General features: G+C 36.5%; 1 protein-coding gene across 1 annotated transcript in view; it reads left to right on the top strand.

Annotated features, from left to right (window-relative positions):
• Positions 1-14315, top strand: part of GOLGB1 (golgin B1) — an 82258-nt gene that overhangs the window by 20502 nt on the left and 47441 nt on the right. Inside the window, exons 3-5 of the mRNA XM_037836520.1 lie at positions 1211-1325; positions 5367-5440; positions 7760-12966. Of these exons, the coding sequence (XP_037692448.1) occupies positions 1211-1325; positions 5367-5440; positions 7760-12966 (5396 nt within the window). The remainder of the gene's footprint in view (positions 1-1210; positions 1326-5366; positions 5441-7759; positions 12967-14315) is intronic.

The following is a 14315-nucleotide window of genomic DNA, read 5'->3' as shown; positions in this document are numbered from 1 at the left end:
GATTGTATTTTGTCTTGAGAATGAGTCATATTTCCCTATTTCTTTGTGTGATGAGTGATTTTGTATTGAATCCTGGGTATTGTGACTTTTGTTCCCAAGACTCTGGATTTGTTATAGTCCTCTGAAGAGTTTTGATTGTTTATCAGCCAATAGTTTGTTCGGACTCAAAATACAAACCCTGACTTATGGTGGGAAGCTACTCAGAACTCGGTTAAGTTAGCCGTACTGTTTCAAGTCTGCCCTGAAAATGGTACATTGTTCAGTTTGAGATTTGGAGTGATTTATACATAGAATTTGAGGCTTCCCATCTCTGATACTTTTTCCTCTCTATGATTTTTCCGCTCACATTCCTGAAGCTGAGTTTATCCCAAATTCTGTTTGCTCATTCTCCAACCAGAAAGACCTATAGGTTTTCTATAGGAGTTTTACTCACCCTGTATAGTACAAGCTAGGAACTTCCCTCAGGGTGAAAAACCATAAAAATCCTAAACTTGCCCCTTGGCATTTCTTTAAACATTAAATGAAGGATTGGGGCTCAGTGTGCTGTAAAGATCCTCATGGCTCAAGCATTCTACAATTGTATGAAAAAGTGTGTAGATAATTCCAGTGGGAAAGACAAAATATTAAAAAAACATAAAGCTAAAGATGTGGCTTAATTAGATCTTTGCCTGTCATTAGGAAAACCAAACATTCTGGATACCAGAATTAGTTCAAAAGAATGTTATGATACTTAGAAAAAATTAAAACAATTATGGCTTTTTAAAGGGATCCATATTACTTTTGCCTCTCTTCCTTTTTGAGAGCCTCTCTTCATTCATGCTCAGTCTTCTTAAGGAGGAGAGACATTGTTAATTAATCTAATTAATCTTGATGGCATTAATCTAATATCATTATACTGTTGTTTGTTTATGGACCTGAAATAGTTATTCTTTCTTAGGCTGTAGTTGTGGGATTTCTGTCTTATAATCCAGGCTCAGTCTTAACTACAAAAGCTGATGGGATAGAGTTTATGTGAAATATTTTATTTCTCTTTTTATCTTCAGGTGATCCTACTTCAGACATTACTTAGGCAGATAAGCAGATGCTTATTTTAAAAAATATTTTCATGGCTAGAGAACTTTTAGAAGACAAAAATGCTGAAGGCTGTGTGGACATTTGTATTAGTTTTTCATTGGAGGCACCATTAATTTGTTGTTGTTCTACTGTTTAGGCAGTTGCTGAGGGGAATATTGCCTCTTTGCAGAAGAAAGTGGTAGAACTGGAGAATGAAAAGGAAGCCTTACTCCTTAATTCTGTAGAGCTGGAGAAGCTGAAAGCAGAGAATGGTATGTATAAGTGAAAACCCTAGTCCTGTGTCTTATCCCTCGGAATGCATCTGTTGTTATCACTATACATGTATAACATGTCTATTCTCTGATTCTATTGTTAGAAAGTTTATTTTATTTATTTTACTATTATTTTATCTTTATTATAATAAATAGTTTAGATACAGTTATAGAAAATGAGATTAATTCACATTGATTAGACTGTAATACCATGTTTATGTAAAATATGAGCAATATTGGCATTAGATGCTGCAGGATTTCTGCATTGTTTATATTTGTTTTGGAGTGGTTAAGGTATCTTCTAGGAAATGTGGCTTGAACAGGATCTTGAAAAGATGATACTTTTTTTTTCTTTTTTTTATTAAATTCAGTTTTATTGAAATACATTCACACACCATACAATGATCCATGGTATACAATCCACTGTCCACAGTATGATAACATAGTTATGCGTTCATCACCACAATCTATCTCTGAACATTTTCCTTAGATCAGAAAGAACCAGAACAAGAATAAAAAATAAAAGTGAAAAAAGAACACCCAAGTCATCCCCCCATCCCACCCCATTTGTCCTTTAGTTTTATCCCCATTTTTCTACTCATCCGTACACTAGATAAAGGCGGTGTGATCCACAAGGTCTTCACAATCACACTGTCATCCCTTGTAATCTACATTATTATATAATTGTCTTCAGGAGTCCAGACTGCTGGGTTGGAGTTTGGTAGTTTCAGGTATTTACTTCTAGCTATTCCAATACATTGAAACCTAAGAGGTGTTATCTATATAGTGCATAAGAATGTCCACCAGAGTGACCTCTCGACTCCATTTGAAATCTCTCAGCCACTGAAACTATTTCATCTCATTTTGCATCCCCCTTTTGGTCAAGAAGATACTCTCAGTCCCATGATGCCGGGTCCACATTCATCCCCGGGAGTAATACTGCATTGCCAGGGAGATTTACACCCCTGGGAGTTGGGTCCCATGTAGGGGGGAGGGTAGCGAGTTCACCTGTCGAGGTGGCTCAGTTAGAGAGAGAGAGGGCGACATCTGAGCACAAAGAGGTACTCAGGGGGAGACTCTTAGGCACAATTATATGCAAGTTGAGACTCTCCTTTGCAGTAACGAGCTTCATAAAGGCAGGTCCCATGATCGAGGGCTTAGCACATCAAACCACCAGTCCCAATGTTTGTGACAACATCAACACCAGTCCAGGTGAGGATGTCCAACACATCCGCACCTTCCCCCAGATCCTCGGGGCTGGGGAGGGGGAGGCTGTAAATATATTTTTTATTAACTGCCCAAATTACTCTGGGATGTGTCACTATTTCACTCCAGCCTATACTAACCTACCGTATCTCACTTCCTATTCAAAGTTCCATGCAATTGTGGTGTTTGAACAAATCGACTGTAGAGTTGTACCGTTTAGAAAATTTAGATCCTGTACCAAATAGATGTCTCTTCCCTTGGTCTCATATGGAAGTTGAAGTTTTAAAACACAATCAGTTTCAACCTTTACCCTTTGGCCTGGCTTGCCCTGGTCTTAACCAGACCTGCTTCATTCATATCACTAATTGAAATCTGGGCTCTTTTTCAGCTTTTTTTTTTTTTTTTTTTTTTGACAGTGGCTGTATGCACTAATACTGACATTCATATCTGCCGAGCTCTAGCTCTGAGTTTCAGGTGTCTCAGAGATATGCATTGTTCCAGAAACCAATCAGGTTATACACTACGGGATCAGCATCTCAAAGTTTAGAGAAAGGCATTGCAGTTCAGGGATAGAGTTAACTGCTGTAATAGCTTACAATCTAGGGACTATTACAATTATTATGTCCACGTTAGGCTATGTTCCAAGATTCAATTCTGAGTTTACACATTGTAGTTAGTCCATATTGGTGAGGCATCATCCCTCTCACCATGTTTTCTCCAACACTTTTACTCCTATATATATATTTTCCTACAATTTCATAGAGTTATAGTCACATACCATACATTTATCCACAGTGTACAATCAGTTGTTCATGGTATCATCATAAAGTTGTACATTTATCACCACAATCAGCACTTGAACATATTGATTACTACAAGAAAAAAAATTTTTTTTTTTTTTTTAGCAATAAGAAAAAAATGATAAAAAGAAAAATAACATGTCATACAATACAATATACTAGTAAGGACAGCAGATAACACCACTACCAAGAATCCCATATTCCTCCCCTATATCCCCTTCTCATATACATTTAGCATTGGCATATTGCCTTTGTTACATTTAATGGAGGTGTATTACAATGTTACTGTTGACCATAGACTCCAGTTTGCTTTGATTATGTTTTTTCCTGAATACCATCCCCTTTTCAACTCTCTACATGGTTGACATTCATTTGCTTTCCCACATGCAAAAACATTTTTATATTTGTATATTTAGTAACAGTCATTGGCCACTCCAATGTTTGCCATGTTATACAGTCCCAGTCTTTATCATCTATCTTTACCTCTGGTGTCATACGTTCTCTTATCCCACCGAAAAGATGATGCATTTTTAAATAGGCAAAATGAAGAAAGAAAGGACATTTCTTGTAGTAAATTTGTGCAATGAGGTAACAGGTTAGTATAAATAAAGGTTTAAAGGTAGGGACCATTTTGGTTTTTGTTCATGCTATACCCTGTTTACAATCTTGTCCCTTTCTTTTAGGCTAGTTAATATCTATTCAACATCCAGGCCTTGACTAGAGCATTATCTTTTTTAGGAAGTTGATCCCGATACCCAAAAACTGGGTTAAATGCCTTTTTATGCCTGACTTATGGTGGGAAGCTACTCAGAACTCAGTTAAATTAGCTATACTGTTTCAAGTCTGCCCTAAAAATGGTACATTGTTCAGTTTGAGATTTGGAGTGATGTATACATAGAATTTGAGGCTTCCCATCTCTGATACTTTTTTTCCTCTCTATGATTTTTCCCCTCACATTCCTGAAGCTGAGTTTATCCCAAATTCTGTTTGCTCATTCTCCAACCAGAAAGACCTATAGCTTTTCTGTAGGAGCTTTACTCACCCTGTATAGCTGGGAACTTCCCTCAGGGTGAAGGTATAAATAAAGGTTTAAAGGTAGGGACCATTTTGGTTTTTGTTCATGCTGTACCTCTAATATTGTATTAAAGCTACCTGATTATATGTTTTGTCTTTCTTACTACGCTAAAAGCTCTACAAAGGTAGACAATAAGGGAAGGGATCATTCTTTTTATTCATCTTTGCCTCACCAAGAACTTGTATGATACAGTACTTGGCACATAGTGGCTGCTGAATAAAGTTTTGTTGGGTTGAATGGAACGTAGCATTTTATTCTGTTGGACTGTGTGTGAGCATTTAGTAGGAATGGAGGCATACTTCCATTTATCACCGCTATACAAGGACCTTATAGATTTAGTAGCATATTGTTAATAATGCTTTATTGACCTAATTCATCATGGATTAAGTAACTGTACTTGTAGGAGTGAGAGTGAATACCAAGTAAAGTTTGTACTATTTCTTAAAATCTGAAGGTAATATTTCCAACTTATTCATTTTACAGTGTTCCACTTAGCTCTAAACTGGGAATTTTGCAACTTTACTAGACTGTTTCCACCATTGCTAGTAAATAATACTGCAAACTCAGCTCATTATTGAACCTCTCAAAGCATTTCTTTGAGACCTTATATATGATGTTTATCTTGAAGTTTTACAAATTATCTCTGTCCTTTACACATAGCTTATTATGTCTTAAGGTTATATGAGTTCCATCTCTTTACTTTTTCCTGCAGGGATCACTTGTCTTAAGGTTTTCTATAAGTTATCATAATTGAGTACCATTATATCTCACATCTCACCTTCTGATCTCTTGCCACTTTATTTTAGCAAAGTAAGCCTTTTATCTCCCCCAGACTATTTTATCTGTTTCTTTCCTTTTGATTATTTTTCATGTGTTTCCAGTAGTATCACACACACTAACATCTCTGTTTTTTCAGACTCCACATATATCATCTAATTATATTTATTTTGTGACTTTCAGAAAAACTATCTTCTCAGATTACTCTCTTGGAGACTCAGATTAGAACTGGAAAGGAAGATAGAGAAGTCAGCCAGGTAAGTGACGCATTCTTAAACTAATCAGAATATGAACTAGATTAAGAGGAAATGGCTTCAAATCTAAAAATTTCTGTAATTTTCTAATATTGACAAAGAATTACATTACGTAATTTAAAAGAGCCATAATGATTATTATTTCTCATATACCCTCATTTGTTTCTGAATATTTGGAATTCTTCATATGCCCTGAACCAAATCAAGTACAGTAGCCACTTACTTGGGATTCGATAGCCCATTTCTCATGCTAGGTTTATTTCAACTTCTTTGCTTATTTCAGAAAAGTTTCTCAATGAAGAGACTAGCTAGACTCTCCCCCTACTCAATTTGTACAGGTTTACTTAGGTTATGTGAAAGGGTATCTTCTTCCAATCAGTAAGTCATGATAGAGCCATAAATAACCTTGATAAATAGTATAGCCCCTTCACAGAAGCAGTTGATTATTTATATTCAGTACCTTTTCATGGGGCCACTGATGCTTTGTTCACAAAATGGTTAAGAGAGGACTGAATTTTGAAAATTGTATATTATATTACTAATAAATTATAAAATCAAGAGTGAAAACATAACTTTAATGTTTTTATTTACCCATTAGTAGTATCTCATGAAAACAAGATAGCTTAGATCAAAAAAGAATAACAGATAAGAAAGGAGATCTAGTAAGAAAATGAGGAACAACACAGAACCAGAAGAGAGAAAAAATAAACAGGGTACAAAAAAAGAAAGAGCAAACAACAAACAACACCAGCACAGAAATTGCAAAAGGAAGGGAGACAAAGAATAATGTCTTGGGGTAAGAGAGAGGGAGCAAAAAGTTTCCTGGAAAGTGTATGCTCAGCCAAAAGGGGAAAACCAGTATTAGGGAAAGAGAAATGAGAGTGGCCGGAAAGAGCAAAATTCTCTAGTTCTCTGCCTTCTCAGTATGGGATAACATGGATTCTTTGCATAAAGAATATATTCACTGGAACTCCCTGTAGGTATTGTGGGGAGCAGCAAAGGGTATGGTTAAAGGGAAAGAAGAGAATAAGTGAAATGGCATGACACAAAGAGGAAGAGGAAATAGGAACACTTAGGATAAGAAAGAGAATAAAAAGGGGTTTAGTTATAGTGAAGTCTTCTGGCAGAAATTATGTCTTGTCTATATCAGTTCTTTAGTATATTGGATGGATGGATAGATAGGAATGTGACACATGGAAATTAAAAAGGGAACTTTTCCACTGTGTTGAATACTGTGTCCAGTTTAATCCCTAGAAATTTTAGTATGATAAAGAATAATGCAGAGAGCAAAGAATTTTAAATGATTAAAAATAATGCTTATTTTCTGGAGTTATGAAAATGTTCTAAAATTAATCATGGTGATGAATGCACAACTACGTGAAGATACTGTGAGCCATTGATTATATACTTCGGATAGATTGAATGGTGTCTGGATATATCTCAATAAAATTGCATTTAAAAAAAATAATGCTTATGAAAAATGTTAAAATAACTTTTAAAATATTGAATAATTGTAAAATCATCAATTTTTTTTCTCACTAAGTGGTTGAGAATGATACCAAGTTAATAGCTAATATTCATTGAGTCCTTACTACTGCCAGCTTTTGCTAGTAAATGGCAGAGCTAAGTGAACCCAGGCAGTCAGGCTGCATGGCTTATATTCTTGGCCATTACATTATTTGATATTCCTTTGGTTTTCTTTTTTGGGGGGGAGGGGGAGGATATGGGCAAAGGTGGAGATTTCCTTGTGTACATTGTCCTCAAATTCATTTAATAAAATCTCAGTTAAATTTATCATTGTGAGATTCATTGCTTTTGTTTCCCCAGAAAATAATGAGAGAAAAAGTTGTTTGGTAATCTACTTGTCTGTTAATGGCTATCTTTTCTAGTATTTGCGAATTTTTCATTTCGCTGGAGAGTTTAGGAAAATGAATCCCATAACATCTTCCTTGGTACAGATTGAAAAAAGATTTAATTCATTTCCTGCCTCCCTTTTCATTTTTAAGCAATTCTTAGGAAAAATAAATAGGAGTTTTAATACGAAGGAAAAAATTCCAAATAAGGAATATCTAGAAAATGAATTCCAGGTTTCCTTAGGTGTTATGAACATGGGTTTACCTCATTGCAGGATTGACAGGATGCTCTTAGAGATCTAATTTAATAAATAAAAATTGCTTTTAAAAGTATTTAGCAATTTTATCGTAGGAAGGAGGTTTGGACTGAAATTGGAAATGCACCTAACACCAGTTTTTAATTAGGCTATTTTTTATTATAAAACAATCGATAAAGGCTTTTTATTCTTTTTTTTTTTTTTTTTAATAGGTCAGCATGGATGAAAGTACCAGGCTCAACAAATGCAGCTCTTCTACTGAGGAAACTGGGCAAGATATCCTGGAAAACACATTTTCCCAGAAACATAAAGAATTATCTGTTTTATTATTGGAAATGAAAGAAGCTCAAGAAGAAATTGCATTTCTTAAATTGCAGCTCCAGGGCAAAAGGACAGAGGGGGAGGATGCTGAAGTCCTTGATCAGAAGGAAATGAAACAGATGGAGAATGAGGGTATAACTCCAGTTAAAATGAAAGTATTGCCTGAAGATACAAAGCAAGGTTTTCCCTTAATGCCAGATGAAGAGAGCAGTTTTCTAGCAATTGAAAAAGAAGAACAGGCAGGCACTGAACATGAAGATAGAACATCCAAGGAATTATCTTTTAATGGCACTGGAACGGAATTGGCATCAACAAAGCAGGAGGCTGTTGATAAATCCCGTTTTGTTATACCAGATATCAGTCAGTGTCAGCAGGATGAGTTGGAAAGGTTGAAAAGTCAAATTTCAGAGCTTGAGTTAGGCTTTCATAAAGCAGAAGAAATCTATGAGAAAAATTTGGATGAGAAAGCTAAGGAAATAAGCAATCTAGCCCAGGTGATTGAGGAGTTTAAGAAAAATGCAGAAGACACCAGCCATGCACTCACTGCTTTGTCTGAAGAAAGAGATCAGCTTCTTTCTCAGGTAAAGGAACTTAGTATAGTAACAGAACTGAGGGCTCAGGTACAACAACTGGAAGCAAATCTTACAGAAGCAGAAAGGCAAAGAAGAATTGACTATGAAGGCCAAACTACTCATCACAACCTGCTTACTGAACAGATCCACAGTCTTAGCATTGAAGCCAAATCTAAAGATGTGAAAATTGAAGTTTTACAGAATGAACTGGATAATGTGCAGCTTCAGTTTTCTGAACAGAGTACACTGATAAGAAGCTTGCAAAGCCAGCTGCAGAAGAAGGAAGGTGAAGTGCTTGAAGAGAAGGAACGTGTGAGGGATATCTCCAATAGGATGGAAGAACTTTCACATACTCTTTCACAGAAAGAACTTGAAATAGCAAAAATGGATCAACTTTTATTAGAGAAAAAGAGAGATGTGGAAACCCTCCAACAAACCATTGAGGAGAAGAATCAGCAAGTGACAGAAATCAGCTTTAGTATGACCGAGAAAGTGGTTCAACTGAATGAAGAGAAGTTTTCTCTTGGGGTTGAAATTAAGACTCTTAAAGAACAGCTGAATTTATTATCCAGAGCTGAAGAAGCAAAAAAAGAGCAAGTAGAAGAAGATAAGAAAGTTGTTTCTGACCTTAAACATAATTATGACGAGTTGAGCCCTGCAGGGCTGATGAGTAAAGAAGACCTTCAGCATGAATTAGACCTTCTAAAGAAAGAAAGTGAACAGAGAAAGAGAAAGCTCCAGGCAGCTCTTATTAACAGAAAAGAACTTTTACAAAAAGTCAGTAGATTAGAAGAGGAATTAGCCAAAGTGAGAGATCAACCTAGGAAAGAGATCCCATTTAATGAAAGTGAGAAGAGTGAAATGGAGGAAAACAAAGAGAACAAAGACTCAGAAAAATGTGTGTCTTCTAAGTGTCAAGAAATAGAAATTTCTTTAAAACAGATAATATCTGAAAAAGAGGTAGAACTAGAGCATGTAAAAAAGGATTTGGAGGAAAAGGTGGCAGCTGAAGAACAGTTACAGGGTATGGTCAAACAGATGAATCAGAACTTGCAAGATAAGACAAACCAGATAGATTTGCTCCAAGCAGAAATCATTGAAAACCAAGCAATTATCCAGAAGTTAACCACAGATAACAAGGATGCAGGTGATAGAGACTCACCAGCACCTGTAAAAGAAGCAGTGGCCATCAGTCCGGCTGGTGCAGGTAGTGGAGAACACTGGAAACCAGAACTGGAAGAAAAGATACTGGATCTTGAAAAAGAAAAGGACCAACTTCAAAAGAAGCTACAGGAGGCATTGACCTCACGCAAGGTGATTCTGAAAAAGGCACAGGAGAAAGAAAGGCATCTTAGGGAGGAGCTAAAGCAACAGAAAGATTGCTATAATCGCTTGCAAGAACAGCTTGATAAGCAAAGCAAGGAAAACGAAAACATTGGAAACCAACTAAGGAACCTCCAGATTCAAGTAAGGGAGTCTGTAGACAGAAAACTCCCACCAGACACTAACCAGCAGGAATCAGGCTCTCCCATGCAAGGTTTAGAAGAACCTTTATTCAAAGCCACAGAACAAGAACCTCCTCAACCCATTTCAGAGTCCAACTTGGGCCCAGACTTGCCATCTGATCCTGGAGATACAAATGCTCTGCAGAGTGATACTTCTATAGCCCAGATTAAGGCCCAGCTGAAACAAATAGAGGCTGAGAAAGAGGAGTTAGAATTGAAGGTTAGTTCTGCAACGAGTGAGCTTACTAAAAAATCGGAAGAAGTATTTCAGTTACAAGAGCAGATAAATAAACAGGTGTTAGAGATACAGAGTCTGAAGACAGCATCCTGTGAAACTGAAGCCCATGCAGAAAGCTTGAAGCTGAAATTGGAAAGCAGTCAAATAGAAATTGCTCGGTTAGAGCATCTCAGAGAATTACAGCCTGCACTAGATGAACTGCAAAGACACATAAGCAAGAAGGAAGAAGAAGTTAGCCACCTTTCTGTACAGCTTAGCAAGAAAGAAGAAACCCTTACCAAAGTGAAGACAGAGATAATAGAACAAGAGGACTTAATTAAAGCTTTACATACACAACTGGAGATGCAAGCTAAAGAACATGATGAGAAGATAAAGCACTTACAGGTGGAACTTTGTGAAATGCAGCAAAAACCAGATGAAACTGGAGAAGAAAATAGAGCAAAGCAACAAATACAGAGGAAACTGCAAGCTGCCCTTATTTCCCGAAAAGAGGCACTGAAAGAAAACAAAGGTCTCCAAGAGGAGTTGTCTTTGGCCAGAGATAGCATTAAACACCTAACAAAGTCTCTTGCAGATGTGGAAAGCCAAGTTTCTGCTCAAAATAAAGAAAAAGATATATTCTTAGGAAAGTTAGCTCTTCTTCAGGAAGAAAGAGACAAACTCATTACAGAAATGGACAGATCTTTACTGGAAAATCAAAGTCTCATTGGCTCTTGTGAAAGTTTGAAACTAGCTCTGGAAGGTCTTAGTGAAGACAAGGAAAACCTAATGAAGGAAGTTCAATCTTTGAAATGTTCTCAGATTGCAGAAATCACTGAGTGGCAAGAGAAACACAAGGAGCTACAGAAAGAGTATGAAATTCTTCTGCAGTCCTATGAGAATGTTAGTAATGAGGCAGAAAGGATTCAGCATGTGGTAGAAACTGTGAGGCAAGAGAAGCAAGAACTGTATGGCAAGTTAAGAAGCACAGAAGCAAACAAGAAAGAGGCAGAAAAGCAATTGCAGGAAGCTGAACAGGAAATGGAGGAAATGAAAGAAAAGATGAGAAAGTTTGCTAAATCTAAACAGCAGAAAATCCTAGAGCTGGAAGAAGAGAATGATCGGCTTAGAGCAGAGGTACACCCTGCAGGAGGTGCGTCTAAAGAACATATGGAAGCAATTCTTTCTTCCAATTCCAACATGAAGGAGGAACTAGAAAGGGTCAAAGCAGAATATAAAACCCTTTCTATAGAGTTTGAGGGTTTAATGGCTGAGAAGGACTTTCTGAGTCAAGAGGTTCAAGATTTGAGGTGTCAGATAGATGATAATGTATCCAAACAAGCTAGCCTAGAGGCCTCTGAGGAACATAGTAACCAACCAGATATTACCAAAGAGGCAGCACAGTCTGTGCCAGGTGAGGCTAAAGAGCAAGACTCGCTGAATCAGAGCACAAGTCCTGAATATTCAGAATCCATTCTATCAGAGCACAGTGCCAAGACAGATCCTGACATAAGTGAGAATGTAACCTTACATGATGAAATTAATAACTACCTACAGCAGATTGATCAGCTCAAAGAAAGGTTTGCTAAATTAGAGGAGGAGAAGCAGAAGGATAAAGAATTTAGTCAGACTTTAGAAAATGAGAGAGATGCCTTGCTTAGTCAAATATCAGCAAAGGATGGTGAACTAAAAATAATTAAGGAAGAAGTAAATAAAATGAGCCTGTTAAATCAGCAGATCCAAGAAGAACTCTCCAGAGTTACCAAATTAAAGGAGACAGCAGAAGAAGAAAAAGATGATTTGGAAGAGAGGCTTATGAATCAGTTAGCAGAACTTAATGGAAGCATTGGGAATTATTATCAGGATGTTACAGATGCCCAAATAAAAAATGAGCTACTGGAATCTGAAATGCAAAACCTTAAAAAGTGTATGAGTGAATTAGAAGAAGAAAAACAGCAGTTAGTCAAGGAAAAAACTAAGGTAGAATCAGAAATACGAAAGGAATATTTGGAGAAAATACAGGGTGCTCAGAAAGGACCTGGCAATAAAAGCCATGCAAAGGAACTTCAGGAGCTGTTAAAAGAAAAACAACAAGAAGTAAAGCAATTGCAGAAAGACTGCATCAGGTATCAAGAGAAAATTAGTGCTCTAGAGAGAACTGTTAAGGCTCTAGAATTTGTTCAAACTGAGTCCCAAAAAGATTTGGAAATAACTAAAGAAAATCTGGCTCAAGCAGAAGAACACCGCAGGAAGGCACAAGCAGAGTTAGCTAGCTTCAAAGTATTGCTAGATGACACTCAGAGTGAAGCAGCAAGGGTCCTAGCAGACAATCTCAAGTTGAAAAAGGAACTTCAGTCAAGTAAAGAATTCGTTAAAAGCCAAATGAAACAAAAGGATGAAGATCTTGAACGAAGACTGGAGCAGGCAGAAGATAAACATCTGAAAGAGAAGAATAATATTCAAGAGAAACTGGATGCTTTGCAAAGAGAAAAAGTCCACTTGGAAGAGACATTTGGAGAGATCCAAGTTACTTTGAACAAGAAAGACAAGGAAGTTAAGCAACTTCAGGAAAATCTGGATACTGCTGTGGCCCAGCTTGCAGCTTTCACTAAGAGTATGTCTTCCCTCCAGGATGATCGAGACAGGGTGATAGATGAAGCCAAGAAATGGGAGAGGAAGTTCAGTGATGCAATTCAAACCAAAGAAGAAGAAGTTAGACTCAAAGATGAGAATTGCAGTGCTCTAAAGGACCAACTTAGGCAGATGTCCATCCATATGGAGGAATTGAAGATTAACATTTCCAGGTAAATGAATGATAACTTTCCTTTGCTCCTCCAGAGGTAATTGGTGGTAAAGACAGTCTGTATGAACTATTTCTATTCCCTTTCAGATTATGGAACTAATTTTGGCTTAAATTCCATTGAACGAGATATGATATTTTTATCTCTTGCTTCCTACTGTTTTTTTTTTTTCCCCGCAAATAACTTGCTACCCACAACTTGTATTGACATGAAAATTTTACATCTGCCTTTCTTCCTAATGAGAGGACTCTTACATTTCTCCCTTTCCATTTCCATTTCTACTAGTCTTTCTGGATATTTACCACCTTACTCCCAAATTATTGCCTTTGCCTCCTAAATGGTCTCTTCTCTTCTCCATATTCAACATCAACTCTGACTGCATATGCCTTTTAGAGTTATTTATATTAATATAATTATTTTTATTATATGTAATTGTATATTATAGTTAATATTATATTTTCACTTTGCAAGCTCAAAAATTAGCAGTATTCCCCATCTTTTGCATGCCTCCATTTCTTTTGATAGGAACTTCCTGTTCTAATGAGTCAGGTTTCCTCCTCATTTCTCATACCAAGATTATTCCTTAAAGGGCCAGACATGAGCTTGTGTGAAGCAAAGTAAAGCAAAATAGGAGAAAGTGTTTCTTTTTAAAGTGTGAAAAGCCATGCCATGAAAATAAGCAAAATCTTTTAAATTTATGATTTAAATATGTGAATCTGTAGGTGTAATATATTTTTTAATCATATTTTTTATTGAGGAATATAACATATACAAAGAAGCGATAACTATCCAAGTGCAATTTAACAAGTAGTTAGAGAGCAAATTTCAAAGAATGTTATGGGTTACAGTTCCACAATTTCAGTTATTTCTTTATTGTGAAATAAATACATGCAAAAAGGTAATAACTTTCAAAGTACGATTTTACAAGAAATTACATAGGAAATTTCCAAAAATGTTATGAGTTACGGTACCATAGTTTCAGTTATTTCCTTATTGTGAATTATATACAAAAAGGTGATAACTTTCGAATTACAATTTAACAAGTAGCTATAGAGCAAAGTTCCACCATTTCAGTTCTTTCCTTCTAGCTATTCTAATACCCTAACAAGTAAGGAAAAGAAAATTATATAGAGATTCAGTATTCATATTCCTTTGTTAAATTCCATCTTGTCCTTTGTTACCCTTCCTCTAGTTTAATCACTTTCCCAATCTTCAGGGATGTCTAGGCAGTGATCACCCTAACCTGTTCATGTTGAAAAGGGGTGTCAATATTATGGGAAAAGGAGGGTTGATGTTCTTGAAGAGGCTGTTGCCTCTGGGTTTGGGGACTTAGCTGGCATAGGAGTTCTCTG

The sequence above is a fragment of the Choloepus didactylus genome, chromosome 1 (genome assembly GCF_015220235.1).
Source record: "Choloepus didactylus isolate mChoDid1 chromosome 1, mChoDid1.pri, whole genome shotgun sequence".
In the NCBI taxonomy this organism is placed as follows: Eukaryota; Metazoa; Chordata; class Mammalia; order Pilosa; family Megalonychidae; genus Choloepus; species Choloepus didactylus.
Note: the sequence above shows the minus strand (reverse complement) of the source record. Positions and strands in the feature narration are given on the sequence as shown.